Source organism: Centrocercus urophasianus, unplaced genomic scaffold (genome assembly GCF_019232065.1).
Source record: "Centrocercus urophasianus isolate 14NV4802_14NV808 unplaced genomic scaffold, USGS_Curo_1.0 seq_14, whole genome shotgun sequence".
NCBI classification, from domain to species: domain Eukaryota; kingdom Metazoa; phylum Chordata; class Aves; order Galliformes; family Phasianidae; genus Centrocercus; species Centrocercus urophasianus.
This window is the reverse complement of record NW_024884586.1, coordinates 23,519,379-23,540,407: the sequence shown is the minus strand read 5'-3', so window position 1 is coordinate 23,540,407 and position 21,029 is coordinate 23,519,379. Positions and strand designations below refer to the sequence as shown.

Genomic DNA, 21,029 nt, shown 5'->3' with positions numbered 1-21,029 from the left:
GTGCTCTATATACTATGTGAAACACTTGAGGAGGGAGGATATCTACTACTAGAAGTCTACTAAACCTACTAATCAGTAGAAGAATGGGAAGAATAGTTAAAATATGTTTTGTTCTTTTGAAAGAATGGAAATGTGGCCTACTGGTGTCTATCAAAAACATCATATTTCATAATGCAAACATCTTCTATACATAAAAACAATAATTTCATGAGAGGTCCTTAAAATAGAAAACACTTGAAAGATGAAATCATTTAATAGCAGTTTCTTATTTTTGTAGCAACTGTTTTAAGCACCCACATGCAGAGCTGGATCACATTTAATTAGATAGCATGTAAGTAGTTAGAAAATGAGACACTGCTGTGTTTTTTGTTCTTCTTAATGGCCAAGTGCAAAGCAGGATTTTTACAAAGAAACTGGAGAGTGGAAAAAGTGAAGTAAGAAAGTAAATTGCTCTCTGTTAATATTGCACAAAAAATTTTTAAATGTGATCAGTGAGATATCTTTCTGTTTTTCCATGTTGACTTGCAGTTATATCATGTCAAATGGTTATAAACCTGCCCCTCTTGATCTTTCTGAAGTGAAATTGTTACCTTCTCAAGAATTTCTAGTTGACAAACTAGCAGAAAATGCACATAATGTCTGGGCAAAAGACAGAATAAAGCAAGGATGGACCTATGGCATTCAGCAGGTGAGGACGTTTTAGACACATTTGAAGTAAGTAAAAAATATAGAATTTTGTTTTCTAGAACACCAGTTGGGAATTTTAAATAACAGGTTAAATACTAAATGCTTAGGGAAGTCTGGAAAAAGTGAAGGAGCAGGGGAAGAATAGATTGCCAGGCCTGTGGGGCTGCAGGCTATGAGAATCATCAAATATCCTCAGTTTAAAGAATCATAGAATCATTAGGGTTGGAAAAACCACTAAGATCATCTAGCACAACTATCAATTCATGCCTGGGACTACTCTAGATCAAGTTAGTCAGTGTGACATCTACCCTTTTCTTGAACACTTCCAGGGATGGTGACTTACCCACACCCCTAAGCAGCCCCATTCCAGTGCCTGATCACTCTTTTGGAGAACAAATTTTTCCTGACATCCAACCTCATTCCCCCTGGCAGAACTTGCAGCCATCCCTTCTCGTTCTATTGCTAGTTACACAGGAGAAGAGACCAATCCCCACCTCATCACAGCTACCTTTCAGATAGTAGTAGAGAGCAGCAAGGTCTCCCCTCAGCCTCTGTTTCTCCAGAGGCTCCTAGTCCCTTTGGCCACTCCCCATAAAACTTGTGCTCCAGACATGTCACTGCTTTGTTGTCCTTTTCTGGATATGCTCCAGGGCCTTGATGTCTTTCTTGTAGAGAGGGGCCACAAACTGAGCACGGTACTCAAGGTGGGGTCTCACCAGAGCTGAGTACAGAGGGACGATCAGTTTCCTTCTCCTGCTGGCAAATACCCTTTCTGATACAAGCCATTGGCTTTCTTGGCCACTGGGGACAATGCTGGCTCATGTTCAGTTCAATGTTAACTACTATCTCCAGAGACCCACAAGAAGTCCGACTCACAGCACCCAAAATTCAAACCACATTTCTGAGAGTACTGTCCAAAGTATTCTTGAACTCTGACGGGCTTGGTGCCTTGACCATTCCCCTGGGGAACCTGTGCCAATGCCCAACCACCTTCTCAATAAAGAACTTTATCCTGAGATCCTTTCTGAACCTCATGTGAGAGTATATATTTGCATACTTCTCTTGTAGCCTTGTCTTTACATTTTTAACATCCTTCACAACTGGGTTTAATAGTCTTCCTACTTCAATTTGTATAACTTTTATTCATTAATATTGTTTCTTTCCTGTAATCCTAGCAGTATTTTAGACAATTATCTGTCTCATTGTATGCATTCTTAGTCATGTTTATACATGATTTTGTTGTTTTTGTAACTCCTTTTAGGATCTTAAGAACAAACGTAATCCTCGGCTTGTGCCATATGCATTACTAGATGAACGTACTAAAAAATCAAACAGAGATAGCCTCCGTGAAGCTGTTAGGACATTTGCAGGCTATGGTTATAATGTTGAGCCACCTGATCAAGAAATAGGTATGTACATTCAGTGTATGATCATGACCTTTTATTTCCTGTCAGTGCTGGGAAACTTGAGACGTTGGAATAGATAGGCAAAACATAAAATGTATAAGATACTAGTAGTGCATATTCGTTGCTGGTGTGAATAAAAGGTGAAAATGTACATTTTGAGTGTCTTGTGTATGATGAAGTTATCCTTATTTAATATTGGTTTTCATTGATTATAGGATAAGTATTAAATTTTGATAATTTTTAGATTGGAGAAAAGCTAGAGTGCATGTAGACAGATTTCATTTGGAAATCGCTGTTTAAAACATTCTGAAATTAAGTGATTTTCCTAAGACAATTCATCCTTTCCTGTTTCTTCATGATGAATGAAAAGCTTGAAATGCATTTATGCTTACTGAAAACTAGGAAGGCATTTGAAAAATAATCAGATGCTGCGCTTCATTTTCTAGACTGCAGCTGTAAGTTGTTAAGAGCAATTTACTAGTATTTTTAATATAATAAAGGTAAAAGTATTGTATTAAATATTTTTCGAAATGTAAATTCCTAAATATATAAGCTGCATAGATTGCTTATTTTATTAATATTTTTACTAAAGAAGATTGTAAGCACTTTTAAGTACATTTTTCTTGGATTTTTCCATTAGATTGAAGGCTACATTTCTAAGGTCACCTCCAGTGAGTTATATGTTTGTAGCTTCTGCATAGAGTGACAGACATTGAATTTTTTTTTTTTATTTTAAATAGTGGATAGGCACTCATCCTGTATAGAATTAGAATGTGTTAGCCTGGGTATTCTGATTATTTTTCTTCTGTTTCTAACACTTACTATGAAGGTTCTTAAACTTGCTGAGGTAGATAATGGCTATTTTCAGAAATAGGAAACAGTGGATACAGATTGAAAAGATAAACAGTGACATATATACAATATTACCTAATTATGGAGTGTTTTATTTTGATTTTTTACAGCTGACCAAACACTGGAAAAAGTCAGCATTGACAAGATACGTTTTTTCAGAGTAGAACAGTCTTATGCAGTGAAGTCTGGAAAGTGGTATTTTGAATTTGAAGCTGTAACAGGTGGAGATATGCGTGTTGGCTGGGCCAGGCCAGGCTGTCGACCTGACATTGAACTGGGAGCTGATGACCAAGCATTTGTTTTTGAAGGAAGCAAAGTCAGTGCATTCTCACCCTTTTATTATTTTTAGCTATTAACAATCTGAGTAGAAAATGGCAATATGGCTTTCCCCCTGCATACTCCAACTATTAGAATATTTTTCATTCTTAAATGATACCTCAGGCCTCTGCTTTATAGTACCTGCATTTTGGTTCAGGTCATTGTAATTATGGTAACAATGGTATGTTGTTTTATGTCTATCTTCCTAGGATATATCATCAAAGTAAGGAAGTCTGTTGTAAACATAAACATAATTCACCATTCATTTCCTTTTTTAAATGGTAATTCACAAAACCAAAACTAAGTTTCTTCAAAGACTGGACCACAGTTGTATTTTTTATGTCGTTTCTGCTTTTGGTACTAGCTTTCTTAAAGTGCCTGAAAGATGATAATGACACTGCACTAATGACACATGCAGTGCCAATGAACACTGATTTTTATTCAGATTCCAAGTCACTGTTTGCACGTTTGTGAAGTTACAGTTCCTTAGATTGTTTAAATGAAATAACTAAGATATTAATTAGTTTAATTACCTGAAAGCCATCTATCAATCCTTCTAGAAAGTTAGTTTGAGAACTTCAAAGTTTAAAAAAAAATAAAATTAAGAGTAGAATTTCATTATTGCTTAATGAGAATATTGAGACCAAGTTGTTGTTATAAATAAATAAATTAGAAACCTTTATTCACTAAGTATTTTAGCTGTCTATAAAAACACTTAAAGCATTTCTAGTCTTGACTATTTTATTCTCTTTTGATCTCTCTTCTCTGAAATTGTTTATTTTTCAATTTTAGAATGTTGTTTATATACCCTTTTTTTTCATTTTTTTTATTTTTTTTTAGGGCCAGCGTTGGCATCAAGGCAGCGGGTTTTTTGGACGAAGTTGGCAACCAGGAGATGTGGTTGGATGCATGATAAATTTGGATGACAAATCAATTATTTTTACTCTGAACGGGGAGTTGCTTATAACCAGTAAAGGTTCAGAACTTGCATTTGCTGACTTTGGAATAGAAAGCGGTAATTTTCTTTTTATATTTGTGTGCCTATGAGGGGAAAAAAACAACAACAACAAAACAAAAAACAAAAAACAAACAAAAAACAAAAAAAAAAAAAAAAAAAAACAACCCTAGTCTTCAGCCTAGAGAAGAGAAGACTCAGAGAAGAGCTTATAGCAGCCTTCCAGTATCTGAGCTTCTCTGAAGACATAAGGTTCAAATGTAGGAGAAAGAATTTGTAGTATGAATGGAATTGTTGGCATTTAACTGAAGGTACTCTGAGTTCTGTGTTAGGAGAGATGGAGAAAACTGTTCAACAGCGTTATATTTTTATTGATGCTGTCTGCTACTTGGAAACGGAAAATGTTTGCTCATAAAAAATACCAACATTAAAGAAATCTATATTGTTCCAACATGAATGATAGGCAGATTAAGATTGGTCAGAAATGTATAGACACTGATGACAAAATACATTTTAAACATATATTGAGATAATTTTGTCTCATCTCAAAGTCCTTTTGGAAGTTCAGTGTCCTGGTAGATCATAACATTCATTAGTAACTTCAGTCTAGCCAGGTTTGGATTCTGATGTCCAGTTAATTGTATAAAGACTGGTTTATTGGCCTAAAAATAATGACAAATATAACTGATTCTCCTAATAAATGAATAACTAACTTGAGCAAATCTTGGTTTTTTTGGTTTGGTTTTTTTTTTTGTTTTTTTTCAGATTGCTTAAGAAGCTACCTCTTGACATTTTTGTTAATTTTTCACAAGTCAGATCTTAGTAATGACAACTGTTTAAATGGTTTATTGTTTGAATAAATGACATGGTGTATGTAATGTCCATTCACCGCCCGGGTACTCAGGGTTCTGTTGAATTATGTTTAGCTCAGCCATTAATACTTAAGGTAGCTTTAAATCCTTGCTACTGTTATCATTTTGTGTGCATTTCTTGTAGGATCTAAAGTTCAGTTCACACTAGATACATTCAAAATAGTATGTTTGTGTTCTCCAAATAACTCTGTGTGCTTTTACTTTTGTTTTTATGTCATTTCCATAGGTTTTGTTCCAATCTGTTCGCTGGGTCTAGCTCAGATTGGACGTATGAACCTTGGAATGGATGCCAGTACATTCAAGTATTATACCATGTGTGGTCTTCAAGAAGGTTTTGAACCTTTTGCAGTGAACATGAACCGAGATGTCGCTATGTGGTTTAGTAAACGCTTACCAACATTTGTTAATGTGCCAAAAAATCATCCTCACATAGAGGTAACATTTACATGTTAGGGAGACAGCTGTTTATCAGCTGCTTGTAATGAAGCTGAGACATTAAACCCTTACTAATACTTACTGTCACCATCACATAGCTTGACATGTAAGTCTGCTAAGTTAAATTAGATAATTCCAGATGATCTTGTATAAAATCTTGTAGCATTGCTATTCATACAGATTTAAGTAGGTGAATTAATATAATAAAATCTATGCTTTTCTTTTTGAAGATGTTGTATGGAACAATTTGAGAATAATTAGTAGTCAACTTAATGGAACATATTCTTCTCTCCAAGCTAATGTTATGGTCTAAGAGAAAAGTTCTACATTCATTTCAAAAAATTTAACTCTTTCAGTTATCTCATCCACTAGTTGCACACTATTAGTTATTAGTGTGTTTTTTGGAATAGTATTTTGTTAAAATGACTTATTTCTTTTAGATATGGAGAATTGATGGAACCATTGAGAGTCCACCTCGGTTAAAAGTTACTCACAAAACATTTGGTACACAAAACAGCAATTCTGATATGATATATTGTCGTTTAAGTATGCCCATTGAGTTCCGTTCATCATTCAACTTTGGCATGGGTGTGGAAAATGCCTCATCTGATGCTCTTCAAAAACGGTTAGACTTATGTTTTTTTAGTTATACTATTTCATGCTCTTAGTGTAAATTTAATATTCTATTTTGTTCTTTGTTATTGTACGTTTAAAATTTCCTATTATATTTTGCACTCAATACATATGTAGGATGTGTATTACTAAGGTGTTTTTGTTCTTGGTCGTTTTAATAACTTTATAACAAATTGAATGCAGAACAGTACATACAGATAACACTGGGGAATCTTTTCAGAAAAGATGTATCAAAAAGCTTACAGTCATTCATTGCTGAGCACCTGCCATCCTTCTGAAATCAGCGGGGTCTGCAAAGCGCTTCATGTAATCTGGAAAACTGAGAATCCCATTCCCACTGGATGCCTGTTCATTTTCCTGTTAGTTCATAGCTCACAGCTATTGGAAAAGTGAAATTTTCTTCCTATGCAAAGAAAAAAAGATTGTGAGAGATTTTTAAAAATACCAGGTCCTGCCAGGTTCAGGACCTTTGAAACTTAACTCTTCGCCTTAACCGCAGCAAATATTTTGGGTCAATGTACATAGCCTGTAAAGTCTTTACATGTCTAATTTACTGATATCAGGAGTTCTCAATGCCTAGCAAGCATGAGTTAGATTGTAAGTACATTTAGTTTAATCATGAGTGCTTATATTTATTTTATTTCTGTTTTATTCATTTAACTAATTTACTGATTTTCCTCTATCTTTAGAAAACACAGTCAAGAATTTCCTGCTTCTTCTACCACAGTAAGTAATCATGCTGAGGTGCTTAATTCTTGCTTTCTGAAGATTTAGTAGTGGTATCATGTTCCTTAAAAATTGATCTGTTGGAAGAAACCTTTTGAGTCATCTGCTACAATACAACACTGTATAAGTAACGTATAGAATTCTATGACTTGAAACATAAACTTTTCTGTCTCAATCTACTATTAAAAATGATTTATTTTGAAAAATCTATATTAAAATTGTACATCGAGCTTTTTTCCATCATTATTTGATCACTTCTTCAGAAAATAAATTAGTTTTAATTACTGACATGTTCTTTTCCTCTTTTCAGTATTTTTATTCCTTGCGGATATTTGCTGGCCAAGACCCATCCTCTGTCTGGGTTGGTTGGGTAACACCAGACTATCACTTTTACAGTGAGAATTTTGACATAAATAAAAACTGTACAGTGACAGTTACTTTAGGAGATGAGAGAGGCAGGGTTCATGAAAGGTATGGATTTATTTACTACTTATTAAAAATTGTATTTTTTATATAGCTGTGAAGTATTCACAAGCTTGATTTCATTCTGAGAATTTATTTAAACTAATAATAATATCAATAATGGGGTAGAACTGCTCTGTGTTCATTTATATACAAATACTTAGACTTCTACTTAGACTTCTTAAAGTGAGTATATTTACCTTGAAAATTCTGTTTGAAAAAATGTTTTGGGATTTTTTTTTTTCTTCTAACATTCACATTTTATTGTTATGGATTAAACTCTTACTTCTACTGTATTTTACCTAAGAAAAGCGAAGCATGATAATTTCCATTATTTTGGAAAAGGGAAGAAAAATGCACTTTGTTAGTCTGATATGATACCTTACCCAAGATGCTTACAATAAAAAGATTGATAATAGTAATTAGAAAATAAGGCTAGTAGTAGCACAAGCACCTTTAAGTATCTCTGTTACTTCACTGAAAAGTACATCTTCATGATTACTGTCAAGTTCAGAGTGAATTGTGATTTGTTATCTTTTTTTTCTTGTTCCTGCAGTGTGAAGCGCAGTAATTGCTATATGGTTTGGGGAGGAGATATAACTGCTAGTTCTCAGAGATCAGGTCGCAGTAATGTTGATTTAGAAATTGGATGCTTTGTTGATCTGGCTACTGGAATGTTGTCATTCACTGCCAATGGAAAAGAGCTTGGCTCTTGTTATCAGGTATTATCAAATTTTCAGGAAGTTATCTACTAAGTTGATAATTTTGATGCTATTCTAAAGATTTCTTTTTCTTGTTTAGAAATCCAAGTGAGCACTAGTCATGTTACAATATTTTTCATGTAGTGTGCAGTGATGAAATTAAGATTCTCAAAACAAAGATATCCAGCAATCAGACATTTTAAATCTGCAGCACTGTGTTTCAGTGTGATACACTGTGATCTTTAAGACTGGATACAAATGCTGAACCTGAAAATCAAATAATTTTTGAGATCTTTTAAAATGCAGTAATTCATTGATTTTAGTATGGCATTATGTCTTGTGCCATCTTTATAAAAAGATGCACTCTTACCCTCCTGTTATGTCCTTCTGATTTTGTCTTCATTCAAAATTTGCTTACAACCTTTGTTTATAATGAAATATTTTGTCCAGCATAAAATGTGGAAGAACGCTAGAAGATGTATAGTGTTCCAAAAAATAGATGTATAGATGTATAGTGTCATACTATAGATGTATAGTGTTCCAAAAAGCTGTATTCTGTCCTCAGTCTGTACTGTGGGTACACTTCCGAGAGTGTAGTAATTAGCTGTAAAGCAGCTGGATTTTTAAGAGCCATTTTAGAATGCTTGTGTTGAATTTGGTTATAATTTAAATAAATCAATGCATTATCTTAGAAAAGCTCATGTTATAAGCCTGTTATCGAACAAGGCAATGCCTGCCTGTAAGTTTGTTGGGTCTGTAAAGGTAACTCAGCCAAACGTTTACTGTATTAGAGATAAATTGCAGGTAGACACTGACTGTCACTTCAATACAGTGTCTGCAATTATTTGATATTAAAATATAAGCTCTAGAGTATTTATTTATTAGCATATCTGGGTAGAAGATTATTGTTACCATTCTTATTTTTTAATCTCATTTCTTTTCTAGGTTGAACCAAACACAAAACTTTTTCCTGCAGCTTTTGTACAGCCTACGAGCACTAACTTAATTCAGTTTGAACTTGGTAAATTAAAGGTATTAACTATTTTCTTTAAAGACGCTCTTTAAAATCTATTTCCACAGAAATTCCTGCTGAATTGAATTTGTTTAGGAAGATTGGATTTTTGACAAGACTTTTCATTTGATTAAAGTGTGAACAAGCTAATTCTGTAATCTTAATACATTCATGAAGGTAGTTGTTCATATATTAAATCTGCATTTGTCACAATAAACTGGAGCCATTTGGGGAGAGCACAGTATCGGTAGTTTTTAAAATACGTTTGTTTTGATAACTCGTATGTCTGTGAGTTCTTTGCTATTAATAAATTACTTTACATTTTGATATTATAAGCTTATTCATAATTAAATGTTGCAAAAATAATTCTAATACTCATTGTTTCAGAATACCATGCCTCTATCAGCAGCAATTTTTAAAAGTGAGGAAAGAAATCCTGTTCCTCAGTGTCCCCCTCGCCTTGATGTGCAAACAATTACACCTGTTTTATGGAGTAGGATGCCTAACAGCTTTCTAAAAGTAGAAACAGAGCGCGTTAGTGAACGTCATGGCTGGGTTGTGCAGTGTTTGGAACCTCTGCAGATGATGGCACTTCATATCCCAGAGGAAAACAGGTACATTTCCAAGGAGCTGGAGTTGGAGGATGTTAAAACTAGGGTTGGTTACAATTTGTTATCCTGTCTTCTACAGAGTTGTATTTATGAATTTTTAAGTAGGTAAAAGAGGCCAGACAATGTTAATACCATGTGATGACATTTGCATAAATAAGGGAAAGCATAACTGCTTGATATCCTTTAAAATTTAGCATAATCTGTCTTAAATCTCTAGACCTTTAAACACACAGAGATATTTATTGTAAGACTGAAAAATATAAAGAAGATGCAAATACAATTCTGCTGATTTTTTATGTTAAAACCATGTGATCTATTTCTGTTCCATCTGCTTTGAATTTACAGGGATTAATTTTTTTTTGCTCTTATTTACAAGATCCTGACTTCCTTATATTTTGTTGTCTTCAGAGATGGTAATAAAGATGTATTAAAATATCAAATATTGTAACTAATGATAAATCAACTTATAAGCAAAACTGAAATAGAAAAGTCAGTATAAAAGCTATGGATTTAAATTGTTTTTGTAAATTACTAGTCAATTTTATTGATCATTGATAAAAATAAATTCAAGAAAAGAGCAAATAATAATAACATTAATATTGTGCTTCATTGAGAAGGGAAAAGAAAAAAGACATCTACAGCTTCAGCATTCTGAATACGTGACTTTTAAAAACAAAAAAGTGATTTACTATAATTCCAAAGAAGCTTCCCTATCATAGATCTTCTCATCCTTTTCTATGCAGTGCCAATTTTAAATAATCTCATTGAAATACTACCACATTTGCTATGGGATTCACATGATAAGGTTTGTTAGTGTCATTTGTAGTGGTTTAAACTAGAACTGGCTAAAATGTGCACAGATTATAAACTTAAAAAATTCATGAAGTTGATGAGCTTTCTGTTCTTTTTTGTATAACAGATGTGTTGATATTTTGGAACTGTGTGAACAAGAAGATTTGATGAAGTTTCACTACCACACTTTAAAACTTTATAGCTCAGTTTGTGCTCTAGGTAACACTAGAGTTGCTTATGCACTTTGTAGCCATGTAGATATATCTCAGTTATTTTACACAATAGATAATCAGTATTTACCTGGACTCCTACGTTCTGGATTCTATGACTTGCTCATTAGTATTCATTTGGACCATGCCAAGCAAGCCAAACTCATGATGAACAATGAATTTATCATTCCAGTTACAGAGGAAACTCGAACTATTAAATTATATCCTGATGAAACAAAGAAGCATGGTTTACCCGGAGTAGGGCTTCGCACTTGTCTCAAACCAAGCTTTAACTTTTCTACTCCTTGCTTTATTGTGACCTCTGAAGAACATCAGACATCCAGCCCAGAAATTCCCCTTGACACACTTAAATCCAAAGCGATAAGTATGCTGACAGAGGCGGTACAGTGTAGTGGTTCTCATATACGAGATCCTGTTGGAGGACATATTGCATTCCAGTTTGTTCCTGTTCTTAAACTCATAGCAACATTGCTGATAATGGGAGTTTTTGATGATGATGACGTGAAGCAGGTGTTACTCCTCATTGATCCCAATGTCTTCGGAGATCACAAGGAAGAAACAGAAGAGAGGACAGAGAAGGAAGAAGTTACACAAGTTGAAGAAAAAGCTGTAGAAGCTGGAGAAAAGGCAGTAAAAGAAACAAAAGCTCCTACAAAGGGCTTATTGCAGACAAGATTACCAGAATCTGTTAAGCTTCAGGTGACCATTTAATATAAACGTATTATGTATGCTGTACTATCGATGAAAGGAAGGTAATACTTTGTCTGTTCTTCATTTTGAAAATTTTGGAATCTTCGCTGTCTTTATTCCAACCTGCCACATGGCTTCACCTTAATAACCAAATTTGATTATTATGCAATTTTTTCTATGCACTGTCCTCATACTCAGAATAGGTACTCAAATATTTATTTAATACATGTATTTTAAAAGAGAATTAATATTTGTGTTTTGAGAGCATGAAGTGAAACAGTGTGAATGCAACAGTGTTACTGATGAGCATAATGAAACTCTAGGCATTTGTCACCGTTACTCTATTAAAGGAAAAACGGGAAAAAAAAACTGATTTTAACCATCTGTTTCAATACATAATATGTGCTATAGCTATTCCTCAATTGGAGTTTAATATGTTAAGCTGTTGAACTTACCTGATTTTTTTTCTACTCTAGATGTGCCACTTACTCAATTATTTCTGTGACTGTGAGCTACAACATAGAGTGGAAGCGATTGTATCATTTGCAGACCACTATGTATCAAAACTGCAATATAATCAGAAGTACAGGTATAATGAACTCATGCAAGCCTTGAACATGTCTGCTGCTTTGACTGCCAAGAAGACGAAGGAATTTCGATCTCCTCCACAAGAACAGGTAATATGACTGAATGCGAACATTAGTGTAATGATGAGAGTTCTGACCTCTATACTGCCATGGGAGCTACTAGAGAACCAGCACTGAGTTTCAGATAAAATTTATTAGGATGCCACAAAATTCTGAATGTCAAAATACAAAATGCCAGTACTCTAGAAATCAAGCTCTTGGGTTTCTCAAGAGCATAGACAATTTGAACGTTATCATCCCATGCTGGGAAACTATGATTCTGACAGTTCTAGAAGGTAAGTTGATAAGTTATGTTGCACTGACTTGAAATTAGTGTTGTGTTCATGTTAGTATGTTGAATGTTTTTATTTTCTATATTTAGGAAATAACTTAATTAAATATGCTGTATTTTTATGATAGTCATAACTAAAAACTACAAAGGAATATTGCTATACTATTTCCATTAATGTGTGTTAAAAATTTCTTAAGTTTTATGCTGATTCAACTATGACTATATAGTAGAATGTGTTTTAGGCTCAATACATTTAATTTAACATGTTTAAATACTCTTAAAGATTAATATGCTGCTGAATTTTCAACTGGGAGAGGATTGTCCCTGTCCAGAGGAGATTCGGGATGAACTATATGACTTCCATGATGATCTTCTAATTCACTGTGGTGAGTAACAAAGTGCATCAGATGAGTTATAAAATAAAAATGCTTCCTCTCTCCCTCTTTTTTCCTTTTTTTTTTTTTTTTTCTTGTAAATATATTTTTGTCTACATGCTGATTTTTCCTGAAAAACTTTTGTTACATGCTGCTAAAAAATACAGGAAGCCTGTGACATTGTTTCAAGTTTCATTGTTAAGTATCTATTAAATATTTTCTGTTATTTTTCTGTTAATATGTTGCTTTTAGACTCAATTAGCAATAGCAAAAATAATCCAAAAAAGAAGGTTGGGTTACCTTAAAAGATTTATATAGACATGTGTACATGTGGAAGTAGATAAAAGGAATTGAAATTGTGTTATGCCTCTGAAACTTAGCATTGGCAAATTAAGTAAAAAATAATAGACGTGGGATGATGGTGCTGCTTTAACTGAGTTTCCTGATATATACGTAAATGTGATATCCATTATAAGACACTATTGGAGTGAAGCTTATAGTATGAATTACCTGCTTTTCCCCCAGAGACTGAACCTGAATTTCCTTAAAAAATACGCGGGGGTGAACTAAATAAAATATTCTGTGCAACTTGGATTGATTAAATAATCTCATTTTATATATGATGCTCAAACTATTTCATTAGTCCATTGAGATCTTAGTATGATTAAGGCAATCATGAAACTGATATTCCATTTACCATTATACTAGCATTCATAATCAAGTCAGTCAATAATTACTGCTTATTCCCAATAATCATGCAGTTAAAATTGATAGACTTTTTCATACCTATCTTCTTGGCATTATGGTTATTCTTCCAGTGCCTTTCATGGTCCTATGGCTCATGGCACAAATCTTCAAGAAGAGGAGAACAGGGTCATTAGAGTGAGTTGACAGCATCTAAAATTCTTCACTAGGAAGAGCATGATAATGTTAGTAGTTTTTCCTTCTACTTCCTCAATTTGCTTGAGGTCATTTTTAAATGTTTGCTGATACAGTCTGTTAGTTCTTTCTTTACTCATTACCCTTAAAACCAGTTTTACTCAGTTTGTGGTATTATATTGCCTTAGTGACAAATAATAAACTATGATTACTGTCATGTTAGTAGCCATAATGAGTCCCAGGATTCTGTACTTGCTTAAGCTTCTGCTTGTGATCGTATTTCTGGGTATGCTGTTAAAATCTCCAGCAGCCATCTAGCTGTGAATTTATGATAAGACAATTGCTTTAGTTCAGCTAGCCTGGAACCCAACATAACATAGGTCAGTATTCAGTTTGTGTTTCATCAGATTCTCTGTGAGGATATTGTGTATGATGATATTAAAATTAAGATTTGTATCTGTAAGTCTAACTATGTTATGTGTGGAAATTAGGTTAGTTGAATGTGATTTGCTCTTGAAAATCCTATGTTGGTTGTCACTGATCCTTTCCTTTAAGTGTTTATCAGAAACTTTGTTTCTTTTATTTCAGCATTTTTCTTCCAAGCATTAAAGTGAATAGTCCATATCTTTTCAACTACTCTGTATTCTACCCATTTTTGTTAAGAAAGATAATGTGGTCTTCGTTGTTCAATTAGTACTTGAGCATGTTTCTGGATTTCAAAGATATTTGGCATCACAGAGTTCTCTGAGGACTCCAGGATGAAGATTACAGAGATCCCACCTTAGCTGGAAATATCTTTCTTGTTACTGTGAAGTCTTGCTGCTGGTAGTATTTTAGGGGTGTACTTTTGTTTACTGCTTTATTAATTTTTATGTTGAAGGAGATGAGAAAGTAGTCCAGCAATTAAAATACTGTAACGATCTTCTGGATCCTAAATAGAACCATGTTCATGACTTTATGCAGATTTATCATAGGCAGAAATACTCCATAAATCTGCATCCTGGCTTAGTCTTGAAAATCAGTACAGAACTGTCACAGCTGCAGATAAAAGTCAATGTGAGTTGTGCTTGGAATATTTACACAGCTTTTTAATACTAAGTAAACTTTGCAGTCTAAATGGGAAAATAAGTATGCAATCAAGTAATTAAAGGCTTCATCATAGCAAATATACACAAATAGTCTGGATTAAAGTTACTCAGGCAGTCTTAACCCTCACATGTCTTAATTGTGAGTGATTAAAGTTGCCAGCAAAATAATAATCCTCTATCATAATTTTTGTGTACAATTTCTTGGTTGTAAACAAAACAAACTTAGAGTGATAGTATTGTGTAATATCAGTTTTACACTTAGCTGGTTCCTTTGCTGGGTTAGAACTACTGGATTATAGCGCAAAGACCTCTACCACTTCAGTTAAGTGATTAACAAAAAACAAAACTAGCTGGTCAGTTTCTGAATGGGTTGCAGCTCTCAGAAGATGGAGAATAAATGATGTCTGGTATGGAACAGTGAATAAGATGCTGCTTTCTCCACTCTCATACTGTCTTAACTCCGTGTCCCTCTACCCAGCTCTTATGAGGCACTATCTGGAGTACTGCATCCAGGCCTGGGTCCCCCAGCACAAGAAGAATGCAGACTTTAGGAACAGTCCAGAGGAGGGCCACCAAGATGATCAGAGGGCTGGAGCACCTCTCCTATGAAGAAAGGTTGGGGGAACTGGGCTTGTTTAGCTTGGCGAAGAGAAGACTCTGAGGAGACCTCATTGTGGCCTTCTAGTACTTCAAAAGAGCCTATAAACAGGTGGACTAGTGACTGTTTACATAGGTTGATAGTGACAGGACAAAGGGGAATGGTTTTAAACTAAGTCATGAGATTTAGATTAGATGTTTAAAGGAAAATTTTCACTCAGAGGGTGATGATGCACCAGAACAGGTAGCCCAAGGAGCTCATGGATGCCCCCCTAGAGGCATTCAAGGCCAGGCTGGATGTGGCTCTGCCCCTGGGCATCCTGGTCTGGTGGTTGGCAACCCTGCCTGTGGTAGGGAGGATTGAAACTAAATGATCTTTGATGTCCTTTTCAACCCAGGACATTCTATGAATCTATGAATCATCCCAGTGTGTCTCTTCTTGTCTATCTGTTTCAGATTTTCAAGAGTTGTCCAGTCAGTTTCCTTTGCTTCCAAGCCTTAGGTTATGTTTTTCAGTACCAGATAATTTCTTATTTTCCTTAATGCCCTTGTCTTCTTTCTCTTCTGTCTCCTTACTTCCTCTACTTATTTCTTCCTTCCTGTATCTTTCCTTCATTCTTAGCTTTTCATTTTGCCAAACCATTCGCATTTTTCTCATTCCTCAAATCCCTTATGTAGTCTCAGATTTCAGTTTCTAATTCTTTCATTCTCTGTAACTGCCTCTGGTTTTTTTCTTTCTAGTCACTTAGTCATTTAGTTCAATTCTCTCCTTGTTAGCTGTCACTTGCATACTTTCTCTAACCAAATACCACATTTCAGTTGTTAGGTTTTTTTTAGTTTCTTTTTGTATTATCAATTACACTCTCTGCAGTTTTTTTCCCCCCTTATCAGGCGCGTACCATTTTATTTAGGAAAGACGTTGAGGCCCTGGAACGTGTCCAGAGAAGGGCAACAAAACTGGTGAGGGGTCTGGAGCACAAATCTTATGAGGAGTGGCTGAGGGAGCTGGGATTGTTCAGTCTGCAGAAGAGGAGGCTCGGGGGAGACCTCACTGCACTCTACAACTTCCTGAAGGGAGGCTTTGGTGAAGAGGGGTTTGGCCTCTTCTCCTAGGCAACGAACAGGACCCGGGGAAATGGCCGCGAGTTGTACCAGAGGAGGTTTAGATTTGACATAAGGAAGAACTTCTTCTCTCAGAGAGTGGTCAGGCACTGGAATGGCTGCCCAGGGAGGTGGTGGATTTGCTGTCCCTGGCAGTGTTCAAGAGGCACCTGGATGAGGAGCTGTGAGATATGGGTTAGTGCTTGTGGTGACAATGGTGATGAGGAGACGGTTGGACTAGATGATCTTACAGGTCGTTTCCAACCTTGTGATTCTATGATTCTAATGTTCTATATGAAAGTCTTTTCATTTTCTCAGTCCTAAGAACCACATTCACTTTGACCAACAGCCAAACAGCAAAAACTTAAATTTCATCACTGCTCAGTTAGCTCTGGTCTGAAGAAAACATGCTTAGGTGTTCTGTGCTTGTGACTGTGACATGTGGTACCTGATCATCACTAAGAGGTGTGAAAGATTTGAAAATACTTTGGTTTTGAAGCAGTGAAGTTAACTGTAGTGAACTACCTGAAAAACGATATCCCTTCAAATACATTTTATTGTATATATATATATATTTTTATTGCTAGTACAACATTTCCAAACATCTTCTCTTTAACAGTTTTAATGTCAGCTAATAAGTTTATTTATGGCTGCTAAATATCTCGAAAGTTGTACTGTATTGTGGGATATAGTCATATGTTTCTTTAGCTTACATTATACATTATGAAATAATGAGTCACATATTTACTCAAACATGAATCTGAGTCAAAACTAATTGACAGAACACAGTAGTCAAAAAGATACCACCTCTTTAAAAAATATAAATCTGGATGTAAGAAATGTATGTACTGAAATAAATGTAATTTATTTCTGAGAGGTGGTGCTGCAGTCAACATCTTAAAGTTGCTGGCCTTAACACTTTTTTTTTTTCCTATATGAAACTTGCTGGTTAAAGAATTGCCCAGTAGATACTTTGTATTTTTGAAATATTAAAAGTGTTCATCTTCAAATGTTAAGAACTTTTTCTTATTATTTTTATTATCTGCTAAGGTATTCCACTAGAAGAGGAGGAAGAGGAAGAGGAAGATTCCTCCTTGACTGGCAAGCTTCGTTCATTAATATACAAAATCAAAGGTCCACCAAAACCGGAAAAAATAGAGCCCAGGGAAGAAGAAGATAAATCACCTAGTAAGTTTTATTTCTGTATACATACTTCTGTGATGCAAGTGTTGGAAGTGTTATGTTTTTGGGGTTTTTTGTTCTTTTTTGTTTGTTTGTTTGAAAATGAAAATCTGCATATTATAATAAAGAAAGGGGGCACAGTGAACTTGACTCAAGAATTCTGAATTTGACATTTCCATTTACAGGTTTGTGGGGTTTTTTTGAAATCCAAAACCTTCCTTCTTTACAGCCTAATTCTGTTTCAAATTTCTGTTCCTCCATAAGAAGCTGTCTACTACTCAGTGCCAAGATATGTGTGACAAGATTCTTTTCCAGTTGCTATTTTGTTTTTTAAAGGGCTAGCTTTTAACATGCGAGGTTTTGTTTCTGTTTTGAGTTCTGACCAATTGATACTGAATATAGGTATTTCTTCTATGCAGTCTCAAAAAATAGGTAGCATAAAATTTGTAGCCTTCTGTAAAGAAGATAAAGCTATACCAGATTGTACTACCTTAAGACGTATAATTAAGGTAGCACTGAGACAACTGTTAGAATAAGATTGCAAGATTGAAGTTGGAGGAATTGAACAATATACCTTTGTTTGATATGCACTTCCATGTCAGATGCCACTTAGTCAGACTGACCATCCACTGTCATCTGATGCACAGCAACAAAATGTGATGGAATATTGGTGGGAAAGTTCAACCTCTCCTGCTACACCACCAACATCCATTTCCATAATGGGCCAAAACAATAAAATAGGAGGCATTACTTTCAGAGCAGCCCTTGTATGTGTGTTTCTAAAGTTGAGGACCTAGGCAAAATTCTGTCTAGATATCATCAGTATGGATGTCTCTTAAGTTGGAGACTCTGTTAACATTCTGGACTATCTATGTTTGTGCTATCTTACTGTCAGAGTAAAAATGCTTCCTGACATTCAGACAGATCCTCTTGTATTTTAGTTTGTGCCTCTTGCTCTCTCACTGAGTACCACTCAGAAGATCCTGGCTCCAACTGGTTTACATCCTCCCTTCAGATACGTAAATATATTTATGAACTTCCACCTGTAGGCCAGACAGTTTCAGATCTGTTGAATCGCACCAAAGCAGATAGGTTAATGAACTTTCTTTTTAAAAAGCGTTCACACCACATGCTGCAAAGCACTGTGAAGGTTGACGAGCGTTGATCAATTCGTAACATATGCATATGTTTTATATGCTTTATTAAAAGCAAACTTCAAAGTTCAAAAGTTGAATGTTTTTACTCTTGAATTCAAGTTAGTTCCTGTGGAAAGAAAAAAAGAAGTTGTAGCTGAATCAGATATTGCTGAGCATGAATTGATAGAGTATGAAATGTCACTTTAGATCTGCTTCCCTAGCTTTTTCTGTCCTGTCCACAAATCTTGCTCACCTCCAACTCATTGGTCTTTTTGTGAGGAGAGAGTTGGAGATGCAGCCTTTTAACAGTGTGCCAGCACAACTCAGGCATACCCAAAACACTGGTGCAATAGCAACACTGTTCAAGCCACAAGTAAAGAGCCCAGCACTGTATAAACAGTGTGGAACATTAACTCCATCCCAGCTAGACCTGAGCGTGTGTTTGCAAACCATTTTTGGTTCTCTAAAATGCTGGATTCTCAGAGCGTGTTCATAATAGTTAAAAAAAATAAAATTAAAAAAAAAGTCATAGTAACTGATATTCTTCAGAATGTTTGGAAGAATGTTATTTAGTTGGTTAACAAATTTGAGGAGTAATGATTGGTATTAACTGAAGAACTGATAACTGCATGCAGTTGATTAAAAGCAGAAAGTAGCCTATTGCATATACGACTAGTGTCTCAAAGATGCATTGCGTTTAATTAAAGGAAGCACTGAAATAAGAAAATGGTTGGGATAACTTTCTGCTAGCATTTGTTACAGGAGCTACTTCCACTTCCTTGCTGCTTGGGAGCAAAATGGAGCTTTTTTTTTATTTTTCTCCCCAAGTTGCAGATAGGAATGCCCTACGTGCTAATTTATCTCAAGTTCTGTTTGCTTTAGTAGAATGGCAGTTTGTCATTATTTCATCTTTGCAATATTTTATGTTCCATTTTGAAAATACATTTTTTTTTTTTTTGTCTCTAGTTCTTCCTAATTAATTCTTTACCATGGTTGGTTCTGTTGCTGGCAGGGAAGAAACTGAAGTGTATGTATTCCTTCCCACATCCCAGGGTATATGTGCACGCAGACACATACATGCATTCACAGAAAGATTCTGAAACCCTTGGAATCATAGACTTATTATTCTGAACTGTATTCATTTTTATGTATATGCTCATGCCCTATTCTTCAATTGGCAAGATAGTTATTTTACTGTTCCTCTCAACTGTTTAAGTGTTTTTCTGAGCTGCTTTGAGCAGGTCATTTGATTTTTCACTTCTATACTTTGCCTCTGAATTTTATACATGGTATGAATCTCTATGTCTACTTTTGGTTTTCTTCTCATATATTTACTTGTTCCCAGTGTTTTCCTTAGCAGTGACTACATATCGTGAGTAATGAGTTCTTTCATTAGAATGCAAATTTTTGCTGAGCTTGCTCCTTGCCTTTTTCAATTAAGTTGTTCTATTTTTTTTTTTTTTTACTAGCTCTAAGTTTCTATAATATCCAGCAAATATCATGTGCAGAACTATGCGAATGACTTGAGGTTGGTCTTTCAATTAACAATGCCAGAAGTTGCTTCTTTTCTACTTGCAATTTGACAGCAGATCTTTGTACATACTCTGGACCATTAATTTCATTTCAGACAATTATTCCATAAAGAGTTGTGCAAGATTTGACAATAAAGCTGTTCTGTAACTCAGAAAATCTGTTACATGATCTGCCTGTTCAGTCTTTAAAGTCCATGGAAATGTGGTGTTTGCTTTCTGAAACAACAGGTTATGTATTTAATACATACTGGGGCCATGAATAGTAAAAAATGCAAATTGGACAAGGGGTACTACAGAAGCTGTTTTTGTAGATACTTCAGTATTTCTAGATATTTCAGATAATCTCTTCGGGTTGAAAGTCCTCCTTAAAATAATGCATAACATTAGTGTACATATGGGCATTCATATGCATATTGAAGACACTCAAAGGATGATGGAAAACTATAATGAAGTAACTGAAAACTGAATTATGTAATCCACATGTGAACTTCCGTCATCTCTCTCCCTCTATCCCTCCTTCCTCTATCCACACCAGGAAATTTGGAATTCAGAAAGTGAAAAGAAATAATAATATGAAGTACCCCAATACTTTCATGCATAAATGGAGAAGTGATGTGAGTTGTGTGTATGTATTGCTAAGGCTGAAATTCTCTGTACTTGACCGTCTGGTCATGTATGGGCATAGGGTATGAGTATTCTTAATCAAGGCATGTGGAAGGAACTTTTTTCTACAAATAAATTTTCCTTTTCCCATATGCTACATTATTTTCAATAAAATATTTCTTGCTTTCATTGTTTTTCCTTATAATCATTGTTACACTTATTATGTCACCTGAAATG

At 34.9% G+C, this 21,029-nt stretch overlaps 1 protein-coding gene across 1 annotated transcript in view; it reads left to right on the top strand.

Annotated features, from left to right (window-relative positions):
- Window positions 1-21,029, top strand: part of RYR3 (ryanodine receptor 3) — a 156,753-nt gene that overhangs the window by 44,152 nt on the left and 91,572 nt on the right. Inside the window, exons 24-38 of the mRNA XM_042813262.1 lie at window positions 529-688; window positions 1,949-2,096; window positions 3,056-3,261; window positions 4,104-4,278; window positions 5,317-5,525; window positions 5,966-6,150; window positions 6,848-6,884; window positions 7,195-7,355; window positions 7,903-8,068; window positions 8,993-9,079; window positions 9,447-9,673; window positions 10,590-11,391; window positions 11,859-12,059; window positions 12,584-12,686; window positions 17,390-17,527. Of these exons, the coding sequence (XP_042669196.1) occupies window positions 529-688; window positions 1,949-2,096; window positions 3,056-3,261; window positions 4,104-4,278; window positions 5,317-5,525; window positions 5,966-6,150; window positions 6,848-6,884; window positions 7,195-7,355; window positions 7,903-8,068; window positions 8,993-9,079; window positions 9,447-9,673; window positions 10,590-11,391; window positions 11,859-12,059; window positions 12,584-12,686; window positions 17,390-17,527 (3,005 nt within the window). The remainder of the gene's footprint in view (window positions 1-528; window positions 689-1,948; window positions 2,097-3,055; window positions 3,262-4,103; window positions 4,279-5,316; window positions 5,526-5,965; window positions 6,151-6,847; window positions 6,885-7,194; window positions 7,356-7,902; window positions 8,069-8,992; window positions 9,080-9,446; window positions 9,674-10,589; window positions 11,392-11,858; window positions 12,060-12,583; window positions 12,687-17,389; window positions 17,528-21,029) is intronic.